A 25672-nucleotide genomic window follows, 5' to 3' on the forward strand; every position below is an offset into this window, starting at 1 on the left:
AGTTAGTCCATTGACTGTAAGGCTGGTAGCAGGCACTAATCTAGTACTGAAAAAGTAAGAGAAGCGACTTTCCCTTTCCCAAAAGAAAGGGGAGAATCAAACTTCTCTACTAGGGCTTCTACTAGGGCTTCTAGAATTTTTTTTAAATCCACTAGCCATGAGATCAGTGATTTTAAGAATAGCCATGATTTAAAATTCACTAGCCCTACTTTACTTTAAGTTAAAATTTTACTAAATAATAGTAATAATCAGATATGTCACCTAAAGAGATAGATAGAGCTTAAAAACACTAACATTTAGGGGTTGGAGTGTAGGCAGGATATTCATATTTACAAAATAGACTTAACTGCAACATTTTATTTTTAAAAAATTACTAGCCGTTGGGCATTGCAATAGTAGTTATTTACTAGCCCAACACTGAATATCACTAGCCAATGGGAGTGGGGTACCATAATCTAGAAGCCCTAAATCAATGTGCTCTAGTGGTGTTGTTAAACAAAACAATTTTTTTTCTTTTTTCTTGTTGAACCAAATGTGAATATAAAGTTTGTTTTGTTTAACGACACCACTAGAGCACATTGATTTATTAATCATCGACTCTTGGACGTCAAACATTTGGTAACTCTGACAGTCTTACAGGCGAAACCCACTACATTTTTTCCATCAGTAGCAAGGGATCTTTTACATGCACCATCTCACAGACAGGACAGCACATAATAAAGTTTAACATCAGGTTTATCAAAGACAATGGTTTGTGCTGTCCTGTCTGATTTATCATAAATGTCAGGGCTTCTAGAATTTTTATAAAATCCACTAGCCATGGGATCAGTGATTTAAAGAATTTACTAGCCACGATTTAAAATTCACTAGCCCTACTTGACTTTAAGTTAATATAATTTTACTAAATAATGGTTACAATCAAATATGTCCCTAAAAGAGGCAGATGGAGCTTGAAAATACTAACATTGTGGGTTGGGGTCAGGGCAGGATATTCACATTTACAAAACAGACTTAACTGCAACATTTGACAAATGTTTTTCACTAGCTGTCGGGCAAGGCAATAGTAGATATTTACTAGCCCAACACTGAATATCACTAGCCATGGGTGGGGGGCTACCATAATCTACAAGCCCTGTAAATGTCACACTGTGTTCTCTCAGATCCTTGTTTAACAAATCACATTTTACTCACTCATAAAAAAAAAAAAAAAAATTAATTTAAAAAAAATAAAATAAAAAATAAGCTGTTATAGAATTTTCTTACTGTGTCCATGTGTGGTTCCCACGGCAACTGTGTACTTGTTCGTCCGTTTTTTCTTCTCTGCGATGCTGGTGCCCGTTATTATAGCTGACGTCACATTTTTCGCTGTGTCATTCACTGCCACATAAACACTACCTCCTCGAACCTATAAAATAGAAAATATCGATTCCTGTTAAAAAAAAAAATTATACATTATTTCAGTTTTTTTTTTTTACAATTATTCAAAGACTTGGCATTTAACAAGTATTCCATATCAGGTTTGGTACAAGTTTTTGTGTTGAAATCAAGAAATTCCTGGTTTTATTTTAAAGAAAGTTGTGTTATGTACAAGCTAAGTTCATGATATATCCACAAGGCTCAATGGGTAGGTGTAAACCACTTGCACCGACCAGTGATCCATAACTGGTTCAACAAAGGCCATAGTTTGTGCTATCCTGCCTGTGGGAAGCGCAAATAAAAGATCCCTTGCTGCTAATCGGAAAGAGTAGCCCACGAAGTGGCGACAGCGGGTTTCCTCTCAAAATCTGTGTGGTCCTTAACCATATGTCTGAAGCCATATAACCGTAAATAAAATGTGTTGAGTGCGTCGTTAAATAAAACATTTTTCTTTCTTTCTTTCATGATATATGCACTGTTTAATTTATATGACACTATAACTGTTCTTGAGGACTCAATATATCCATTGAGAGAAAAAACATAAGGCAACATTTTCCATTGAAAACCAAATTTCAGTGACTATTAGCATTTTGAAGTTAAAATTTATTTTGTTTAATGACACCACTAGAGCACATTGATTTATTAATCATAGGCTATTGGATGTCAAACATTTGGTAATTCTGACATCATTGGCTATTGCCATGCATGTTATTCTGATATATGGTTTTAGAGAGGAAACCTGCTACATTTTTCCATTAGCAGCAAGGGATCTCTTATATGCACCATCCCAGACAGGATAGCACATACCATGGCCTTTGATATACCAGCTGTGGTGCACTGGTTGAAACATGAAATAGCCCAATGGGCCCACCGACGGGGATTGATAGATCCCACACCGACCACACATCAAGCGAGCACTTTACCACTGGGCTATGTCCCCCTCCCTTGTTTTGGAGAAAGAAGAAGTGTTTTACTTAACGAAGCACTCACAACATTGTATCTATGGTTACATGGTATCAGACATATGGTTGAGGACCACATAGACCATAAGAAAGTTACCACATCCCAATTAATGGAATACTTGTACCCCTCTATATCAAATGCTCGTGTTTTAGGGAATTAGTTGCATGGTGGTATTCATTCTATTCTGGTAAAAATTTTAATTTAGGAGATAACCACATGGAGTTTTTAGATTTGTGGGTGTTATACTGTCTATTAATTTGATCCCGCAAATGTCATTTTCAACCGAATGTGTTAATATATACATGTAGCCCCTTAAAAAAAGAAAGCTACACGTAGAATGCAATACTGGCCAATATTCAATCAAATTATTTTGCCAAATCGCAGCCATTTTTGAAGAAGAAGCTAATATCTGATAAATGCTAATTTATAAACAAAATTACCACCATTTTGAAAAATGGCCGCCATTTTCATATTTAGCCGTGTTTCTGAAATGTCCATCAAATATTTTCATGCAGTTCAGACACCAGGCTAACTGAAAATCATAGTGACTTTTAGTCCCTCATTTGGTTGTCAAATCTAAATATTACAGGTCTGGCTCATGGACTATACATGTAGGTCACGAGTTTGGTAATGCCAAAGTATAGTCTGTTCACACCTGCCAATTACACCAATAAAGTTTTTAAAAATGTGCACCTGTTTTTATCCCATCTAGGTACAATATATATGATTTATTACTTAGTTTTATACAGCAATAACATTATAAATATGTTGAATCTTATGTGAATTTGCATATTATAAACATATGACTTGGGAAATAATTCCAAATTGTCCAGACACTCTGCCCAGGTCAGGTACTAAGCAAGAGCCTATAAATTTAAATTTGGTGTCACATGACAGTCTTCTTTATGTAAATTCCTTTACCACCTTCAGCCCTCTAACTTTGCCTGCCCAATTTATGCATCTGCTTTCTCTGTCTGTCTCTGTCAGTCTGTCTCTCAACTCTCCTTTTCTCTGTCTCTTTTGTTCCGTCTGTCTGTCTGTACCTCTCCTCTTACTCCCTCTGTATCTCTTTCTTTCTGTCTTTTCTCTCTCTCTCTCTCGATCCCCTCCATCTGTCTGAAATTTTCTCTTTCTCTCTAACAAGTTCCTACCCTATCTCTTGTTTTTTCAGTTTATCTCCTATTTTTATCTATCTATCTATTTATCTATCTATCTATCTATCTTTTTTCTATCTACATGTATCTCATTCCTTTTTGTCTATCTGTCTGTCAATCCGAGTCTGTCTTTTTCTTTCTTTTTGATCCTTACCTTCCCTATATCTTGTTTCTTTCACTCTGGTCTCTGTCTCTCTGTCTCTCTCTCTCTCTCTCTGCCTCTCTGTGTGTGTGTGTGTGTGTGTGTGTGTGTGCGTGTCTCTGACTCTCTGTCTGTCTGTCTATTTCTCTCATTCCTCAGTCTGTCTTTCTGTCACTACATCTGTCTATCTCCTCCCACCTCCCTCTCTTGTTTTTGCTAAACTCCAGCTCCATTTCCTACCTTGTTGTTTCCATCAGTGTAAAAGAAATCCCTTGATCTGATGTGAAATTTCGCCCACGCTTGCCAGTGAGGCAGTGAAATCTCATTACAAATAATGAAAGCTGTAATCCCCCTGCGAAGAGGTTACACACCACAGATAACATTGTCATTGATCTGTAGCACCCTGTCACTCACTCTTCACAGGTTCAGACTTGCAGCCCTCCCATACACTCATCTCAACAACATAAACATATATATATATATATATATATATATATATATATATACACAGTCAAACCAGTGTTAAACACACATACATGTACATGCATACTCAGGGTTTCTGCCTAACGTAGTTATGAGTTTGTGATCGCAGAAGCCACCTTATAGGGAGAAGGGTCTGGGGGTTTTCATGGGTTTTTATTTTCATGGGTTTCAAGGGTAAGTGGGTAGTCTAAAAAATCTAAAAGCTTGAAATATATGCAAGTACATAAGCGTATAAGACAGGGGGGCAGGGGGCGAGCAATTGGCCCCCTAGTGCTGGAACAACTCCTTAAATTCAGACAAAAATTACCGTTTTAATACCGTGTATTTCCATTATTCTAACTGTAAAATTAGTTATAAAAATGCATAGTTATTTATCTACAATCCTATTTAGCTGTTTGGTAGTAATGCTATTATGAAGAAATGTTGTTATCTAGATTCAGGCATAGTTGTTTAATTCGGGCAAAAACCAGTCTCCCCCCCCCCACCCCACCCACCTACCCTTAAAAAAAAAAACCCTGGGAGCCCATATGCCTATGTGCAAATATCAACAAATTCGGTGAAAAAAATATTTATTGTGATCATCATAATAAACTGACAAAATACAGCAATATTTTATTTATATACTTAGTCTGTTGTTTAATGACACCTCTAGAGCATACCAGTAATATTATTGATTAATTATTCATCGGTTACTGAATGTCAGACATTTGATCATTATAACAAATCTTAGATTCAGATGAATCCAGCAACATTTAATCTGGACATTTGCTGCACTTAATCTTTTATACCGGCCTCGGTGGCGTCGTGGGTTTGGATCCCAGTCGAGGCATGGGATTTTTAATCCAGCTACTGACTCCAAACCCTGAGTGAGTGCTCCGCAAGGCTCAATGGGTAGGTATAAACCACTTGCACTGACCAGTGATCCATAACTGGTTCAACAAAGGCCATGGTTTGTGCTATCCTGCCTGTGGGAAGTGCAAATAAAAGATCCCTTGCTGCCTGTCGTAAAACAGTAGCCTATGTGGTGACAGCAGGTTTCCTCTAAAAACAGTATCAGAATGACCATATGTTTGACGTCCAATAGCCGATGATAAGATAAAAAATCAATGTGCTCTAGTGGCGTTGTTAAATAAAACAGACTTTACTTTTAATCTTTTGTATCCACTTTTCCCAGAGACAGGACAGTACATACCACAGCCTTTGATGTACCAGCCCTGTGGGTCCAGCAAGGAGTTTGATCCTATTATCCAACACCTCAAATGTTTTTGTTTAACTACACCATTAGAGCACATTGATTTATTAATCATCTGCTATTAGATGTCAAACATTTGGTTATTTTGACACACAGTCATCAGAGGAAACCTGCTACATTTTTCCTAATGCAGCAAGGGATCTTTTATATGCACTTTCCCCACAGACTGGAAAGCACATACCACAGCCTTTGTTCAGTTGTCGTGCACTGGTTGGAATGAGAGAAAACCCCAGTAAGTTGAATGGATCCATTGAGGTGGTTCGATCCGGCGATGCAAGCACCTCAAGTGAGCATTCAATTAAAATAGATGATTTGAGATAATAGTAAGGTGGTCTTTGAAGACAGGTAGCTGAACTAATAAGACAGGTGACTGCTTAAAACAAGTCTGTTTATATTAGATTATCTAAGGCATCCTTATACAGGTGACTGTTCAATACAGGTCATATTACACTACATGTATATAAGATGATTTATTAAAAGGTGGCCTCTTAAATGATTTTATTAATCAGATGATTGCTTAAAGAGACAGTCCTGAGTTTACAACCATTGTAAAATGTTTCCAGCCACTAGAGCCTTTTTGATGATGTAACATACAAATCAAATACATTTTCTTATTTAAAATATCACTGTCTGTATTTACAAAGTGTTTGTTGTTTCCTAAAGCTTGTAGTAGCCCAAACCGGATTTTACCTCCCAATAATTTTGTACGTATGAAAAAAGATATATCACGAATTAAAGTAAAAATTGTACGCTACAAACATTAGAGTACGACCGCAAACACATTCGATATACAGACACTGGTATTAATCTAAACAAGAAAATGTATTTAGTATAAAATAGTAGTCGCCAACAAGGCTCTGTTATCGCAAACATCTTACGACGACTGCAAACTCAGGACAGTCCCTTTAACAGAGGTATCTGTTTGAGCAGGTTGGACCGTAGATGCAGTGATGAGTGGAAAGTGCCTAGTGTGATGATTCCCTGTGGATAAACCACAAATCAATTATAGTGTTGTATTAAATATCATTGCCTTGTTATCGTGACGGTGAAAACTAAATCGAGATTCATGGTTCATGGTCCGTGGCCATATTAGTGTGTACATTATGTGACTAAATACAATCGTGAGAAAATATTACTAAGGGAAGATGGTGTGTATGTGTCTGTGTTGCAGGGTTACACTAAGATGCCCACTTTTGGGGGGGGGGGCAGCCGCTATTATGGAACAGGGGTGGGATTTAGCTTGCTTGAGGTGCTTGCGTCGCAGGATCGAACCACCTCAGTGGATCCATTCAACTGATTGGGTTTTTTCTCACTCCAACCAGTGCACCACAACTGGTCAAAGGCCGTGGTATGTGTTTTCCTGTCTGTGGGAAAGTGCATATAAAAGATAGCTTGTTGCATTAGGAAAAATGTAGCAGGTACATTTCCTCTGATGACTACAAGTCAGAATTACAAAATGTTTGATATCCAATAGCCAATCATTCATTAATCAATGTGCTCTAGTGGTGTCATTAAACAAAACAAAAACAAACAAAAAAACAAACTATTATGGAACAAGAAAAAGGAATGGGTTTGGTGTTGTTGTTTGTTTGTTATGGGGGTTTTTTGGCAAGGGGGGGGGGGGGGTATTCACAAATACCCTATTACAAATATTAACTGCCCCAATATCCAGGTGAAAAGGGACAGGTTTTCCACATGTACATGACCCAGGATAAAAGTTTGTTTTTGTTTAACGACACCACTAGAGCATAGTGATTAATTAATTATCGGCTATTGGATGTCAAACATTTGGTAATTCTGACATATAGTCTTAGAGAGGAAACCCACCACATTTGTTTCCATTAACAGCAAGGGATCTTTTATATGCACCATCCCAGACAGGACAGCACATACCACGGCCTTTGATATACCAGTTGTGGTGCACTCTCCGGAACAAGAAATAGCACAATGGGCCCACCGATGGGGATCGATCCTACACCGACTGTGCATCAAGCTACCGCCCTCAAGGAATGTTTTATTTAACGAAATATTCAACAAATTTTAAAGTTAACAACACAACTAGAGCACATTGATTTATTAATCATAAGCTATTGGTTAAAGGGACATTCCTGAGTTTGCTGCAATTTTTTAAGATGTTATCGACTAGCAGAGACTTTTTAACGACTGTAATTACATACCAAATATATTTTTCTGCATTAAATATTAGTGGCTGTATATTAAATGTGTTTCTGGTCATTCTAATATTTGTACTAGCTTAAATTTAATTTTATTTCCTAAAATTTAATTTTTCATACGTACGAAATAATTTGAAGACAAAATCCAGTTTGGGCTTCTTACAAATATTAAGACGAACAGAAAAACATTGAATATACAGACACTGATATTCTAAACAAGAAAATATATTTAATATATAAGTTTAATCGTAGAAATATTTTATTAGTCGGAAACATCTTACAATGCAGTAAACTCGGGAATGTCCCTTAACGGTTTGTTTTATTTGATGACACAACTAGAGCACATTGATTTATTTATCATCGGCTAGTGGCTATACATGTAGTGTCATGCAGCTTTCTATGGTTTAGAACCATACATGCTGCATTGTAAAAGCATTGAGAAACAGACATTGAAGTTTACAATAGTTATTTCTCCTTTTGTTATTCATAACTTACATAAGGGGGTCGAGACATATTGCTTCAGAAAATACATTAATAAAAATTACATTTGCTTGAACATGAATTAGCTAAAAAACCCAAAACAACAACCTATCTTTAATTAAATGTTACCATCACTGCAAACTGCTGCCAGATAAAATTAATCTAATATAGCTAGCTAAATAGTAAATTTAAATAAAATTCTTTCTATTTCCACACAAACAGACTAATATATACAGGTAGATGTACATGTAAAATGTGAAAGGAAAACCAATATTTTCAAAAATTGTCAAAAAGCAAACATGATAATGCCGCTTTAAGACGAATATCCTTGTGCAAGTTTGGCTTGACCCATGTATATACAAACCTGTTTGACTGTGGAGCTCTCTGATGCTGAAGTCTTGGAAACATCCGTAATACGCGGATTAGCAACGTACGCAAACCAAACCATTCTGACCTCTCGCAGCTAGTCAGAGATTTCCGTGACAACCAAAATCAACATGCCGCTAAGACAGAGCAAAAAGAACTTGTTTTGTCCTCATGTTCTTTGTTTCCTGTGATAGAATTCCATACTCATCACAGCATGTCACATGCTACTTAAGTCCCGAGTTCCAGAGCTAGAAATTATTTATATTTAATATGAAAATTTCAACCATGTGGATCACAGTTTAAAAATTTCAGCCAAAAACAACTTTGAAGGACATACAGTATAAACAACCATACCAAATATACTGAAACTGTCGTGTCAAAAATATGTATGAAGACATCCATTTTCAAACATATTTTACATCATTTGAGTTGCATTTTGTAACAACAAATTTATATTTCATAATAATGATTTTCCAAACTCTTGGATTCAATTCAGAAAACTTCCACATTTAAGTCATAAATCTACCAAATTTCATAATTCTTGAATCATCAAACTGCTAAATTTGTACAAATTCTTGAATAACTAACAAAACTCCAAAATTTGCACAACATGTGAATTCATAACTTCCAAAATTTGCACAGCTCTTGAATTCACAAAACACCCCAAAATCTCTCAAATATTCCATTATTGAAACTTTCAAAATAATTTAACAAATTGTAAAATCAATTAAATTTGCACAACTTTTAACTTTTTTTTTTCTTTTTTTTTTAACCAGAATTGCAAAATCACAAAATCCCCAAATTTGCACAACTCTTCAGATTCACAAAATTCCCAAATTTGCACAATTCTTCGGTGTATAAATCTTCCAAGACTGTTAAAACTCTCGTGTTTATATATAAGACTCTTATTTCCACCAGCCTTGAACACTGGGTCTCCAGAAGTGTTATTCTTGCCAAAGAATACTTGGAGTGTTTCAACACATTACTTGTTTACCTGACAAACGATTCCAGTTTGTCTTCCCCTACAGCCTGAATAAATTTAAACTGTTACAACCGAACCGACTGAACCACAGACAACCAATCACTGTCCATGAAACAAAATTGGCAATATCAAAACAAAGATTTCATGTTGATAAAACTTGACCAATATATGAATGTAAATAAATAAATAGCCATGACATTTAATTAATTCACCTTGGAATTTAAGTAATGCAAATATGTTAAACTCAAATTAATTAATTTAAAAAAAAAGATGGTAAAATACAAATAATGAATATATAAATAATAAAAAGAGGTATGTAAGAACAGGGAATATTTTATTTTCGAAATCTTGATTAGCAATATTTCTTGTTAACCAGTCCTTGTTTTTTTAAAATTATAGGCGAGTGGAAAATTGCACACCTCAATATGCCAAGGCAAGTGAACAATCACTCTCTAAAATAAATAAAATAGGCAGCTTAATTAGCTCTAATTGGATTTTGACTGGTACGTCTACAAAATTGTCTATTAAACCAGTATTTCCTGATTTGTTCAAGACAGAGAAATACCAGTTTAATGACTGCATGGCAGCCACTGCCATGTTTTTAATTTTTATTTTTTAATAAAAGGACCTTCCTATCAGCTAAATGAGCTATGAAAACTTGATTTTTGTAAACAATGGAAATAAATACACCCATCTATTTAACTAAAACTTGATTAGCAACTACTGTATGTTTTAAAACTGTGTAGTGATCTCTGAAACTTGCGTACAAAATCGCGACTCAATACTGAACAAAATGTTTACTGAAGAATGGAAAAATTCTTTATGAGATGATAATATGTACACGAACCTTTACTTTCTAATGATATATGCTCAAGTCCTTATTTTGGCCAATAAATTGTCTGAATTAATATCGATAAAAAAAATAATAAGCATTACTTTTAACAGATTTTAGATTAAGTTTTATTAAAAAGGTTTTTCTTGATTTAATAAAACTGTAATCAATTTATCTACTACTTTTAAAACAGCTTTTAACAGAATCGAAATTAGTTTATATTTAAATTAAACACATTTCCCCCCTTAATTGTTGCATTCAGTTAGTCTACTTCTTTTAAAAGATATTTAGTCCATAATCATGTTTTTATGATACAAATAAAGACTAAAATAAAATAAAAATTGATTAGTTGTATGTAGTACATATATGCATAAAGTATATATATGTTGTTTTCAGGTTTTGTTTTTAAAGTTATCCATTTATTAAAACATATTTGTAAATTAATTAAAAAAACAAATTTACTTTGGAACTTTTAAAAACATGTTGCATGGTTACACTCTACCAAAATATATTATAAAAAATACATACGTGTTTGTAAACCTATACCAAATGTTCTCCTACCAGTGGAGTTATACATGTAACTAAAACATTGTGACACACAGGTTTAGTGGATAAGGAAGAGATAAAGAGAAATGGCCGTAAACATCTGTTAGCTAAAGTTCTATTGTTTAGCAACATTCGCATGACATTTAAACAGTGAATCTTTAGTGGTTGTCTTGGCAACACGGAACACCAACGTGTTGAAATGTAAGGTAGAAACAAATGAAAATCTTCAAGCTTTGTCAATGAAACAATCGGAAACGACACGAAACAATTGTTTGTTTAATGACACTCCAAGTGGTTAATTAGAACTGATCCGGTACGTGACCAAACAATAAAATCAACCACCCACCCATGGTTGGTTGGTATATTCCTCTAGCTGAAAACACCAGTGTGGTCTTTATATAGCCAGGGCTTCTGGAATTTTTATAAAATTCACTAGCCATGGGATCAGTGATTTAAAAAATGTACTAGCCATGATTAAAAATTCACTAGCCCTACTTTACTTAAAGATAATACAATTTTACTAAATACTAGTAATAATCAAATATGTAACCTAAAAGAGATAGAGCTTAAAAACACAAACATTAGATGGCTGGGGTGTGGGCAGGATATTCATATTTACAAAATAAGACTTAACTAGCCGTCGGGCATGGCAATAGTAGTTATTTACTAGCCCAACATTGAATATCACTAGCCATGGGAGTGGGGCTACCATAATCTAGAAGCCCTGTCTGGCATGACAATAGTAGTTATTTACTAGCCCAACATTGAATATCACTAGCCATGGGAGTGGGGCTACCATAATCTAGAAGCCCTGTCTGGCACGACAATAGTAGTTATTTACTAGCCCAACATTGAATATCACTAGCCATGGGAGTGGGGCTACCATAATCTAGAAGCCCTGTCTGGCATGGCAATAGTAGTTATTTACTAGCCCAACACTGAATATCACTAGCCATGGGAGTGGGGCTACCATAATCTAGAAGCCCTGTCGGTCATGGCAATAGTAGTTATTTACTAGCCCAACATTGAATATCACTAGCCTTGGGAGTGGGGCTACCATAATCTAGAAGCCCTGTCGGTCATGGCAATAGTAGTTATTTACTAGCCCAACATTGAATATCACTAGCCATGGGAGTGGGGCTACCATAATCTAGACACCCTGATATAGCATTCAAAAGCTGTGTCATGTGCTATCCTGTCTGTGAGAAAGTACGTATTGCATAGAAAAGATTCCTTGCTGTGTCTACCCTGCACAGGCAGTAGTTGAGTCCCATGCTTCAAAAAATAATATATCCTGTACGGGCAAGCTGTCTGATCAGTATATAGAAACAAGAGTACCAGTGAGGTACATGATACACCCATCAGGAGTTTGATGGAAAACCATATGATGTTCAGAATATAGATAAATTATTTGATATATTTGTATCATTGTGACCTAGTAATTCTATGTGACACAAGGATTACTGTTATGTGCAGTAGACCATGAAAAGTAGGTCACAGTGACCTAATGATAGTACGCGACACACCACCATCCAAAGTTGTTCATACACATGTGAGATGTGATGGTCCTGTATGCATCTGTATGCAAGATATGGTCCCGACAAGAATTTACTGTTATGTGCAGTAGATCATGAACAGTAGGTCACAGTGACCTATTAATAGTACAAGACACACCGCCATCACAAGTTGTTCCTACATGAGAGGTTTGAAGGTCCTCTATGCATCTGTATGCAAGATATGGTCCATACAAGGATTTACTGTTATGTGCAGTAGACCGTGAAACGTAGGTCACAGTGACCTAGTAATAGTACTTACACACCAACTTCCCAAGTTGTTCCTACATGTGAGGTTTGATGGTCTTGTATGCATATGTATGCAAGATATGGTCCATACAAGGATTTACTGTTATGTGCAGTAGACTGTGAAATGTAGGTCACAGTGAAACGTAGGTCACAGTGACCTAGTAATAGTACCTACACACCAACTTCCCAAGTTGTTCCTACATGTGAGGTTTGATGGTCCTGTATGCATCTGTATGCAAGATATGGTCTGTACAAGGATTTACTGTTATGTGCAGTAGACCGTGAAACGTAGGTCACAGTGACCTAGTAATACTGTGTGACACACCACCATTCCAAGTTGTTCCTACATGTAAGGTTTGATGGTCCTGTATGCATCTGTATGGAAGATATGGTCAGAACAAGAAAACGTTAACAGAAAGACAGACGGACATACGGACGGATGGACAGACAACACCATAGCACAATACCAAGGACTGAATCAATACAAATAACAACTGAAAACAGAATACCGAAACTTGATTGATAACATCAAAGGTATGCATACCCAATCAAGTCTATAGTTTATTTCATATTTATGGAAATATAATTAAAAGGAAAATATTAGACGAATCCAGGGTTCATTTAACTACGCTTTGAACAAGTGAGCCCTGGTGTTTTGGACTGTCTGCGGTATTTACTGTCATTTACAAGCACAATAGTTGTAGTGTTATGTCAATACGAAACTACTGGAGCACGAAATTCATTTGACAACTAATGAGAATTTGGTCACGGCCGGCTGATTATCATAATGAATCATGTTACAGTCATGTTTATTGTCGTTTGTTCTGTTAGTTATGAATTTTGCATAATTATTGACTGTTAATATGTAAGGTATGGTAACCACGACAATTGCTTTGTTGATCTATTGATTTGTTTTCAGTCAATGTGTCCTTGTTCCCAATCCTGTTCAGTACAGCATATACATTATTTATCAATATGAAAAAGAAAGAAAGGAATGTTTTATTTAACGACACACTCAACAAATTTTATTTACGGTTATATGGCGTCAGACATATGGTTAAGGACCACACAGATTTTTAGAGGAAACCCGCTGTTGCCACATAGGCTACTCTTTTATGACAGGCAGCAAGGGATCTTTTATTTGCGCTTCCCACAGGCAGGATAGCACAAACCATGGCCTTTGTTGAACCAGTTATGGATCACTGGTCGGTGCAAGTGGTTTACACCTAACCATTGAGCCTTGCGGAGCACTCACTCAGGGTTTGGAGTCAGTATATCTGGATTAAAAATCCCATGCCTCGACTGGGATCCGAACCCAGTACCTACCAGCCTGTTGACCGATGGCCTAACCACTACGCCACCAAGGTCGGTTTATCAATATCAGTGCAGCAAACGTCAACAGACCTATAATAATTTATTTGTATTGTTTAACGACACCACTGGAGCACATCGATTAATTAATCATCGGCTACTGGATGTCAAACATTCGGTAATTCTGACTCGTAGTCATCAGAGGAAACCCACTACATGTTTTCTAATACAGCAAGGGATCTTTTATATGCACTTTCCCACAGACAGGTAAACACATACCACGGCCTTTGTCCAGTTGTGGTGCGCAGGTTGGAACGAGAAAAAACCCAATCAGCTAAATGGAACCACCGAGGTGGTTCGATCCTGCGACGCAAGCACACCAAGCGAGCACTCAATCGACTGAGCTAAATCCTACCGCAGATCTATAATAGACGCTGATCATAAACAATATGGATCAGGTGTTTTAAAACCGTTGTTTTGTTTAATGACACCACTAGAGCACATTGATTTATTAATCATCGGCTATTGGATGTCAAACATTTGGTAATTTTGACAGTCTTAAAAGGAAACCAACTACAGTTTTCTATTAGCAGCAATGGATCTTTATTTAATATGCACTTCCCACAGGCAGAATAGCACATACCACTGCCTTTGACCTATCAGTTGTAGGGGACTGATTGGGATGGGGAAAAACAATCAGAAAATGAGGCCAATGAGTGGATTTGATGTTTTAGGACCATTTGGACTATATATAAGTTGACGTAGAATACTAAAAAAGTATGATAAGAAGAAACATCCTACTTCCAAAAACAACCAGCATATAGTCTTAACATCAAGGGGTCTTAGCGGCAAAGGATTAGCAGCAAGGCATCTTTTATATGCAATTTTTCCATAGACCAAACAGCCTTTGATATGCAGTTATACAAGTTATGGATTAATTAATGCTATAACCTATTGAAGACCAATCTGGTACTTTACCATACAACAACACGTATGTTCATTTTAAGTTAAAATTATTTGTGCCTAAATGGTTAGTTATAAATGGTTAGTTATAAATGGTTAGTTATGAGTAGCTAGAGAAGGAAGGAAATGTTTTATTTAATGACGCACTCAACACACTTTATTTATATGGTTATATGGCATCAGACATACGGATATTGAGAGAGGAAACCCGCTATCGCCACTTCATGGGCTACTCTATCTGGATTAAAAATCCCATGCCTCGACTGAGATCCGAACCCAGTACCTATCAGCCTGTAGACCGATGGCCTAACCACGACGCCACCGAGGCCGGTCTAGTAAGAAAGAAGTCGGTGTATAGTCGCCTTACAACTAATCTGCTGAGTCTTTAAAAATCATTCTAGGGTCAACTCAATAATGAGATGTGAAACGTTAAAGTCTGTTGTGTTTAAAGACACCACTAGAGCACATTGATTTATTAATCATTGGCTATTTAATGTTAAACATCTGGTAATTTTGATATATAGTTTTAGAGAGCAAACCCACTACTTTTATATGCACCATCCCACAGGCAGGATAGCACACACCATGACCTTTGATATACCAGTCATGGTGCACTGGCTGGAATGAGAAATAGCCCAATGGGTCTTAAAGTCTTAGAGAGGAAACATATTTCCATTAAATCAGGTCATAGGATTTAATGTGCACATTCAGAGCAAGCTGTTGTAGCACATGCCTGTCACATATGCAGGTGTTGGCATTAATAGCATTTTTCCATTAGTAGCAAGGGGTCTTTTATATGCACCATCCCATAGACAGAATATCAGTCATAGATAACTGGCTAGGATGAAATATCTGTAAAGGTCAAGGCCAGCTATAGCTATTAGGCAAGGAATCGTTATGGTGTCACCAATCCATTCACTAATTAGAAAGTCTAAAAATACGGAGATAATATTCATTACCGATATCTCAAGTACAGTAATTAGAGCCGTTTGTTGCACAAATTGAGATAACCTGTTAATTAATTAACAATATGGAGTAATTAACATTTACAAATTTGATATGGAGAAATAAATTAATACATGCATAGGGTTTGCATGTATTTCACAAAGGAAACAGGGCAACAAAATATTCGCCTGAATAAATGCAATGAATAAGGTTTTGCAGTACTACTTTTGCTCAAGTTTTCATATTTCAGTGAATGGTGGGTGTGGGAGTGAGGGTGGGGGTAGGGGTATGGGTGGGGTGGGAGTGAGGATGGGGGTAGGGGTATGGGTGGGGTGGGGACTGCTGTCATCTCTCCCCTTCTACCTGATATGCCTATGTACAAAACATCTACCTAATATATTTTTAGTTTTGTTTAATGACACAAGAGCACATTGATATATATATATTAATCATCAGCTATTCGATTATAGTATTAGAGGGGAAACCTGCTATTTTTTTCATTAGCGGCAAGGAATCTTTATATGCGCCATCCCACAGACAGGACAGCACATACCACCTGTCATGGGTCACTTTTTCAATATATAATATACATGCAGGAAAACACATGCCATAAAGTATACACACAATGTACAGAAATATAAAGATGAAAATACTGAACATGCTTTTGAAATTTACAACAGAAGTGTAATTTTTTTTTAATTTACAACAAAATTGTTGTTTTTAAAATTTACAACAGAAAGTGTTATGTTTTTGAAATTTACAATCGAAGTGTTATGTTTTTGAAATTTACAACAACAGTGTTAAGTTTTTGAAATTTACAACGAAAGTGTTAAGTTTTTGAAATTTACAAGGAAAGTGTTATGTTTTTGAAATTTACAACAAAAGTGTTATGTTTTTGAAATTTACAACGGAAATGTTATGCTTTTGAAATTTACAACGGAAGTGTTATGGTTTTTGAAATTTACAATGGAAGTGTTATTTTTTTTGAAATTTATAACAGAAGTGTTATGTTTTTGAAATTTACAACAAAACTGTTATATTTTAAAAATTTACAACAAAAGTGTTATGTTTTTAAACTTTACAACAAAAGTGTTAAATTTACAATGATAGTGTTAATTAAACTATGTACTTATATTTTCTCTTATAACAGCTAGCTCTGTATATATAACAGTATTAATGGAATGTTGCTTATAAAAAACAAGAATGAAAACATGTACATATGTGTATATACTGAAAACCAAAAGAAATGCAAATCCAAATTGCAAATGTAATACTGTAAGGTGGGTGTGGGGTTTGGTAACATATTGAAAATAAGAGGTTTTGTTGGATATTAATTATCAGGAATTGTGCATTAATTATGCCACAGAACTGTATGATTTTATCACTAAACAAAATTAAAACCTCTTTGAACAGCTAACTCTTAATTCTTAAGTCACATTTCTTTTGCCGGCATCGGTGGTGTTGTGGTTAGGCCATCGGTCTACAGGCTGGTAGGTACTGGGTTCGAATTCCAGTTGAGGCATGGGATTTTTAATCCAGACACCAACTCCAAACCCTGAGTGAGTGCTCCGCAAGGCTCAATGGGTAGGTGTAAACCACTTGCACCGACTAGTGATCCATAAACAGACACTGATATTCTAAACAAGAAAATATATTTAATATGCAAGTTTAATCGTAGAAATATTTTATTAGTCGGAAACATCATACAATACAGCAAACTCAGGAATGTCCCTTCAATTGAGCTTGAGTTGTACCCAGGTAATTCAAGAAAATAAATATATCCAGTTGACCTTGCACTTAAGATTACTAGGATCGATCCCCGTCGGTGGGCCTATTGGGCTATTTCTTGCTCTAGCCAATGCACCACGACAGGTATATCAAAGGCCGTGGTATGTGCTATCCTGTCTGTGGGATGGTGCATATAAAAAATCCCTTGCTACTAATGGAAAAAAAGTAGCGGGTTTCATCTCTGTGACTGTGTCAAAATGACCATATGTTTGACATCCTATAGCCGATGATTAATAAATCAATGTGCTCTAGTGGTGTCGTTAAACAAAATAAACTTATTCTTTTTTTTAACTTAGATTAAAAATGGTGACTGAATGTTTCTCAAAATGATTTTTGGTTTAAACTTTGTTTTGTTTAACAACACCACTAGAGCACATTGATTTATCATAATAATCATCAGCTACTGAATATTAAATATTTTACAATTCTTACATATAGTCTTTTTTCCATTAGCAGCAAGATATCTTTTGTAGGCACTTTACCACACAGGACAGCACATACCACATCCTTTGATATACCAGTCATGAGGGATGGGATGGGGGAAACCTTTCACAGAATGGGTCCACTGAAGGGATTTGATCCTATTATCAAAACACACTAGGCGAGTGCTCTACCAACTGAGCCAGGTCCCAACAGTTAAAGTTAAAGTTTGTTTTGTTTAACACCACTAGAGCACTTTGATTTATTAATCATCGGCTATTGGATGTTAAATATTTGACAATTCTGACATATATAGTGCTAGATTTTCCCACTAACAGCAAGGGATCTTTTATATGCATTTTCTCACACACAGCACAGCACATACCATAGTCCCTGATATACCAGTGGTGGCGCACTGGCTGAGGTGGCTAGTTATGCCATCCTAGAATGGATAGTTCAACATGCAGAGTACATGTAAGTACATGTATGCCAATTAAATACTGACATAACATCAAGTGCTATACATACAAGCATGGTACATGTATACTAGTATATCACAGACCATGAAACATAAAAGTTTATGAAGCATAACAGTATATATGTTGGATCCTGTATGTGGAAATCAGATATATTTTTTCATTTCAACTTATTTTCATGCCTATATCCAATTAATGTTCAAGTACACTTTCCTGTGCACACACCTCAGCTATCTGGTCTGTTTGTCCAGGACAGTACATTAGTTGTAAGTTGTTATTGAGAGAGAATAGGGTGTAGTGGTCTTACACCTACTCATTAAGTCATTAAAACTCACTCTGTGTGGGAGCCGGTACCGGGCTGCGAGCCCTGTACCTACCAGCCTTATATCCAATGGCTTAACCATGACACTGCAGAGGCCGGTATTAGATATAACATACAGTACAGTGATGCATGGTTAAATGTGTTTTTCCCACCTATTACTTACTTCAGTACCACCAAATTTCTGTTTCCCATGCTTCGACCGTGGTAAAATTCAATTTAAAAGCAAATGGCTTGGTTTGCCAATTATGGTGTCATGTACTGTAACCGATATTTCATCAAAGGATTTTCACACACACACACTGCCTATTTACTTGCAATAAAACCAAATTATTTCTCTCCAATAAAACCCTACAGCAAATAGTTTTTATGATCTACCTGTGACCTATACACAGTGAGTGTCGTGGTTACTGTGGGAGATCGAGACAGACTCAAGACACGAGGATTGTAGATATATAGAATACATCTCTTAGATAATAGCATCATGGAATGTTTGTGACATCATCACACAGTGGCATGCAGCTTCAACATTAAGCTTACCATGATAATAACTGTGATTTATTTCATTTTCTTAAAGAGACGGACCCCAGTTTTTAAACACTAAGACCTATTTTTCAATACTAATTTTAAAAAAAAGAAAAGTATTTAGTGACACACTCAACACATTTTATTTATGTACTATCCTGTCTGCGGGATGGTGCATATAAAAGATCCCTTGCTGCTAATCGAAAAGAGTAGCCCATGAAGTGGTGACAGATGGTTTCCTCTCTCAATATCTGTATGGTCCTTAACCATGTCTGACGCCAAATAACTGTGAATAAAATGTGTTGAGTGTGTCGTTAAATAAAACATTTCCTTCCTTAAAAATTTTAAATTCTGGATATATCAGGAATATACAGTCAACATTAGGATTGAAAGTAACAAAAGCTGCTTGTCATTCTTATCAGAAAGCATGTTGTGAATTTTGGGAGCTGTTTGCTGCCTGCCTCTTATCAATTTTAAACCTCCACATGTAGCCAAGAATACACTTAGAACAGCATACATGAACACTAGCGATGTCAGAGGCTAAGCCCGAGACAGACATGCTTGAAACCTTTGTGGTATATAAGCAAAGAAATGTTTTATTTAACGATGCACTCAACACATTTTATTTATGGTTATATGGCATCAGAAATATGGTTAAGGACCACACAGATTTTGAGAGGAAACCCGCTGTCGCCACTACATGGGCTACTCTTTCCAATTGGCAGCAATGGATCTTTTATTTGCGCTTCCCACAGGCAGGATAGCACAAACCATGGCCTTTGTTGAACCAGTTATGGATCACTGGTCGGTGCAAGTGGTTTACACCTACCCATTGAGCCTTGCTCACTCAGGGTTTGGAGTCGGTATCTCATGCCTCGACTGAGATCTGAACCCAGTACCTACCAGCCTGTAGACCAATGGCCTAACCACGACGCCACAGAGGCCGGTGATATATAAGCACATAAATTAATTTCATTAATTTCATATCAACTTATTTTCATGCTTATATCCAATTAAGGTTCAAGCTATTTGTAGCTATCTTAAACACACACCTCAGCTATCTGGGCTGTCTGTCCAGGACAGTGGGTTAGTTGTTAGTCAGAGAGAAACGGATGTAGTGGTCTTACATCTTACCTAATGAGTCATTAAAACTCGCTCTGCATGGGTGGGAACCGATACCGGGCTGCGAACCCAGTATCTACAAGCCTTATGTCCGATGGATTAACCACAACACCACCACCAAGACCGATTATGAACCTTAAGTGGATATAGATGTGTGTATGTATAAGCACAGACTTAAATTAACAATGGTAGTTAGAAAACTTGGTCAGTCTTGCCCAAGGTGAAATCACCCAACCATGACTGCCACTGGGCCAGTATGACACACATGTACATCATGATTATCACGTACAGTGTTCATGTATATTACAATATTATCAATCTTTGTTTTGTGGCAGGGCTTCAAGATTATGGTAGCCCCATTTCATTGGCTAGTGATATTCAATGTTGGGCTAGTAAATAACTACTATCGCCATGCCCGATGGCTAGTGAAAAAAAAGAAAAAAGTTGTCAAATGCTGCATTTCAGTATATTTTGTAAATATGAATATCCTGCCCCCACCCCCAACCCCCAATCTTAGTGGTTTTACGCTCGTTTTCCCTCTTTAGGCGACATTATTACTATTAGTAAAATTGTATTAACTTAAAGTAAAGTAGGGCATGTGAATTTTTAATTGTGGCTAGTAAATTTTAAAAATCACTGTTCCCATGGCTGGTGCATTTTAATGAAATTCTACAAGCTCAATTCGGGGTTTTGAATTTGAGTTCCAAATATTCCAGCATGCTATTGTTCAGTAATACTATCACTAACCCTTACCCTATGACTAAATATAGTGAATGTTGCAATGATAAAAAGTCATGCTGAATAATTATTTTAATTTAATAAACTTAAATTTAATATAAATTTACATCTATTAAAACTATTTAATGTACATAAAAATTTTGTAAAATATTGAGAAAAAAAAGAAGATATTGGCCATATGATTATAATACATTTTTAAAATACAATTTTTAAAATATAATAAACAATAGCAAAAATGTTTAAAAACATATACCATCTTAAGTTCTATAATTAGTAAATCTAAATATAATATTTATATATCAAAGTTAAAGCATTAAAACTGACACAAACATAAAACAGATCTTTTCATACAGAAAATACTGAATATTAAAAAAATCTTTGAAGTAGCTAAAATTACTTAACCTGTTACAAATCTCAAGCCATTGAAACCATTTTATACAACAATTCAGCAAAAAAACTATAATCCACCAACTGAATTTCTCCAATAATCTACAACCAAAAACAATTCCTCAATCATTAAATCAAACAATAAAAAATCTCAAGTGAAACATCTGCAAAAAAGATCTCCAAACACTGAATTTTTTTCTATATTCACCAAAAACAATTCTGAATTCTTTAAATTAAATATTTAAAACTACAAACCAATATATATATATATATATATATATATATATATATATATATATATATATATATATATATATTAAATCAAATTGATATAAAAAAATCTAATCCAAAATTAATATGCAAAGAAAAACAATCAGTAGACCGATAAAGGCAAATTGTCCAAAACTTCACTAAAAAACCCAAATTCCTAATTCATTAAATGAAATATTAAAAAATCCAATCCGAAAATTTCAATGTGAAGAAAACCATGTAAAAAACACAACAGAATATATCCAATATTCCCCGAAAACAATTTCCAATTCATTAAACAAAATATTAAAATATCCAATCCGAAAATTTCAATGTGAAGAAAACCATGTAAAAAACACGACACAATATTTCCAATATTCACCAAAAACAATTTCCAATTCATTAAATAAAATATTTTAAACTCCATGAACATCTACTTGATAAAAACATTGAGAAACCTGGCACGATAAATCCACACAAACGGAACACACACACTTGTAGTTCTAGATGTTGGAGCTTGCTAATATTGTCTACACCACTGATCCAATACACACACACACACAAATACAAGCTCTTGTTCTGATACAGACAGACAATAAAGCTCCCCAAAACACTAGCCCAATGGTCTTACAGCTGATATATATGCTGTTGTATATCACTGATTGAGAAATGTTACACAAAGCCTGCTTAGAGACCTGCATACAAAAACATGCCTGAATGATCAACCCTTCACAAACAAGCCGGTATTTAGTCAGGCTATAAAAACTGTTTTAGTGTTGTTGTTTTGTTATTATTGTGGGGTTTTTTTTATTGACAGCTATTAACAATGGAATTAATACAGGTGTAATCTGGTTTGGGTTTTTGTTAGTTTAACAAATGGAGAAATTAATAGGAGATTAATTAACTCCGACACCTGTGCTGTAAATAGCACACAATTATAGCACACAATTATCACACACATAGCTTCTTAGAAAAATTGTTTGTTTAACAAATTAAAGTATTATTATGTCCCAAGTAGGACCCCCCCCCCCCCCTCCCCGCAAAGTCAGAGGTTAGGTCCATGATATGTGTGCTTGAACAATTTTCAGATCAGAGCAAGGCAAAAATGACCCAACCCAAAAGAAATAAGAAACAAAAACACACCCCCCCCCCCCCCCCCACCACACCATAAAACTGCTATATGTAGTCAAACCTGTGTTAAGTAACCACCACAGTGAGTATTAAAATGTTACCTCTTAACACAGGTGGCTGTTTAATACAGGTCAGTTTATACTATGTTAGGTGATTTGGGAGAGTAAACATATGGCATCTTAACACAGGTGGCTGTTTAATACAGGTCAGTTTATACTATATTAGATGATTTGGGAGAGTAAATATATGGCCTCTTAACACAGGTGGCTGTTTAATACAGGTCAGTTTATAGTATATTAGGTGATTTGGCTGCTTATGACAGATGGCCACTTAAGTAGGTTTCACAGTATAGTATGTAACATTTTGTGCTAATTAACCAACAGTTTCAAATTTGTGTTGCATATTGTGACATCACAGGACTAAAACACTGAATATAACATTTCACACAAATCTTATCTTGAATATGACATCACACAAAACGTATCTTGAATATGACATCACACAAAATGCATCTTGAATATGACATCACATAAAACGTATCTTGAATATGACACAAATCTTAATGAAGAAATTATTACACTCACGTGTGAGTCGTACTGAAACTTGTATCTCGCTCGGGCAATACAATAATCCTGACACTCATTTCGTAATATCAGTATGACACACAAGCTCGTATAATAATCTCTATTTAGCCAACACTATTAATATGTTTTGCAGTCATACGAGACAAAACATCTTACCAATGTGAAGGGAATGTGGCGGGTATAGACACTGATAACAAATCATGCTATATATATTTATCATATAATATCTTACATTTTCAGTGCAATCAAAGTATGTGATATTTTTAAGAATTTGATAACTTTGCAAATTAGCTGTAAATTAATCAAGATCACGGCACTAGGTTTATTGACATTTAAGCAAACGTACTTGTGTGACATTCCATGATTGACATATGCATTCATAGTCATCGAATAAAAACATTTCAATGGCAATTTGACACTGAAAGCTGTCCAGCATTCAGAAAATGAAAAAAACGTTAATCCCTAGTTTGTTTTGATGTAAGGACCTCCAAAATAACGTCATTTGAGTTTGACGTCATTTCCATTCAAAAATACACCACGCCACAGATTCTTACATCATTTGAATATCTAGTAATGGCAGACTGGAATCAAAGTTGCCTGTACAGTTTACGAAAACACGTTGTATTAAGCTGGAGATTATATGATAAAGAGATTATTACCCTTGTGTATTTTGGTATCGTCAATATCATATATTAGGAATAAAAATAATGTATTATGCTTGCCAAAGGCTCGCATAATGCAATTTTAAAGGTAATTTTTCACACCTGTACAGAACATCACTAACATTTGGTGAAAAATTAGGCCAGGAGAAACTGTTAGCTAGCCGGTAACAGCTTACATCATGAAATATGACCACAGTACATTAAGACATCACTTCCTGTTATCATTAATATTCGGTTTGGATGTGGTCAAACTAAGCCCACAGCTAAAGCTGACGGGAAATAGCTTGGATGTGGTCAAACTAAGCCCACAGCTAAAGCTGACGGGAAATAGCTTGGATGTGATCAAACTAAGCCCACAGCTAAAGCTGACGAGAAATAGCTTGGATGTGGTCAAACTAAGCCCACAGGTAAAGCTGACGAGAAATAGCTTGGATGTGGTCAAACTAAGCCCACAGGTAAAGCTGACGGGAAATAGCTTGGATGTGGTCAAACTAAGCCCACAGGCAAAGCTGACGGGAAATAGCTTGGATGTGGTCAAACTAAGCCCACAGGCAAAGCTGACGGGAAATAGCTTGGATGTGGTCAAACTAAGCCCACAGGCAAAGCTGACGGGAAATAGCTTGGATGTGGTCAAACTAAGCCCACAGGCAAAGCTGACGGGAAATAGCTTGGATGTGGTCAAACTAAGCCCGCAGGCAAAGCTGACGGGAAATAGCTTGGATGTGGTCAAACTAAGCCCGCAGGTAAAGCTGACGAGAAATAGCTTGGATGTGGTCAAACTAAGCCCACAGCTAAAGCTGACGGGAAATAGCTTGGATGTGGTCAAACTAAGCCTACAGCTAAAGCTGACGGGAAATAGCTTGGATGTGGTCAAACTAAGCCCACAGCTAAAGCTGACGGGAAATAGCTTGGATGTGGAACAGAAGGTTAAAAAGGTTTTGTTTAACAACACGGCTAGAGCACCTTACTTAATAATTAATCATCGGCTATTGAATGTCAAACATTTGGTAATTCTGACTTTTAGTCTTAGAGAGGAAACCCACTAGCCATTAGTAGCATGGTATATCTTTTATATGCACTATCCCACAGACAGGATAACATATACCACATCCTTTGCATTGTGGTGGAAAATGGCTTGGATGTGGAAGAGAAGGTTAAAAAAGTTAAAGTTTGTTTTGTTTAACAACACCACTAGAGCATCTTGCTTAATTAATCATCGGCTATTTGGATGTCAAACATTTGGTAATTCTGACATAAAGTCATGATGGAGTGCATACTGTCACGGATTTAAAGACCTTATTTCTCTAAAAATTGATAATAAATGAAAATTCATTGATTTATAGGAAACTAATTCTAGCTATCGCATCAATCCATGTTAACCCTCTCTGCAATTTTAGTTTTTTAATTATGGACCATTGCCATAAATCAGTTATTGGTACAAAATATCCTTAATAAGTGGA

At 35.9% G+C, this 25672-nt stretch overlaps 1 protein-coding gene across 4 annotated transcripts in view; it reads right to left on the reverse strand.

Annotated features, from left to right (window-relative positions):
- The window catches only part of LOC121387100 (GATA zinc finger domain-containing protein 14-like), a 118727-nt gene that overhangs the window by 26320 nt on the left and 66735 nt on the right, over positions 1-25672 (reverse strand). For 2 of the 4 annotated variants that reach the window (XM_041518121.1, XM_041518122.1), the window contains one exon: positions 1264-1405. In XM_041518121.1, coding sequence (XP_041374055.1) covers positions 1264-1405 — 142 coding nt within the window. Of the gene's footprint in view, positions 1-1263; positions 1406-3915; positions 4113-8428; positions 9068-25672 lie in introns of those variants that run through there. The other 2 variants (XM_041518120.1, XM_041518124.1) reach the window with 2 other exon arrangements.

Source organism: Gigantopelta aegis, chromosome 13 (genome assembly GCF_016097555.1).
Source record: "Gigantopelta aegis isolate Gae_Host chromosome 13, Gae_host_genome, whole genome shotgun sequence".
NCBI classification, from domain to species: domain Eukaryota; kingdom Metazoa; phylum Mollusca; class Gastropoda; order Neomphalida; family Peltospiridae; genus Gigantopelta; species Gigantopelta aegis.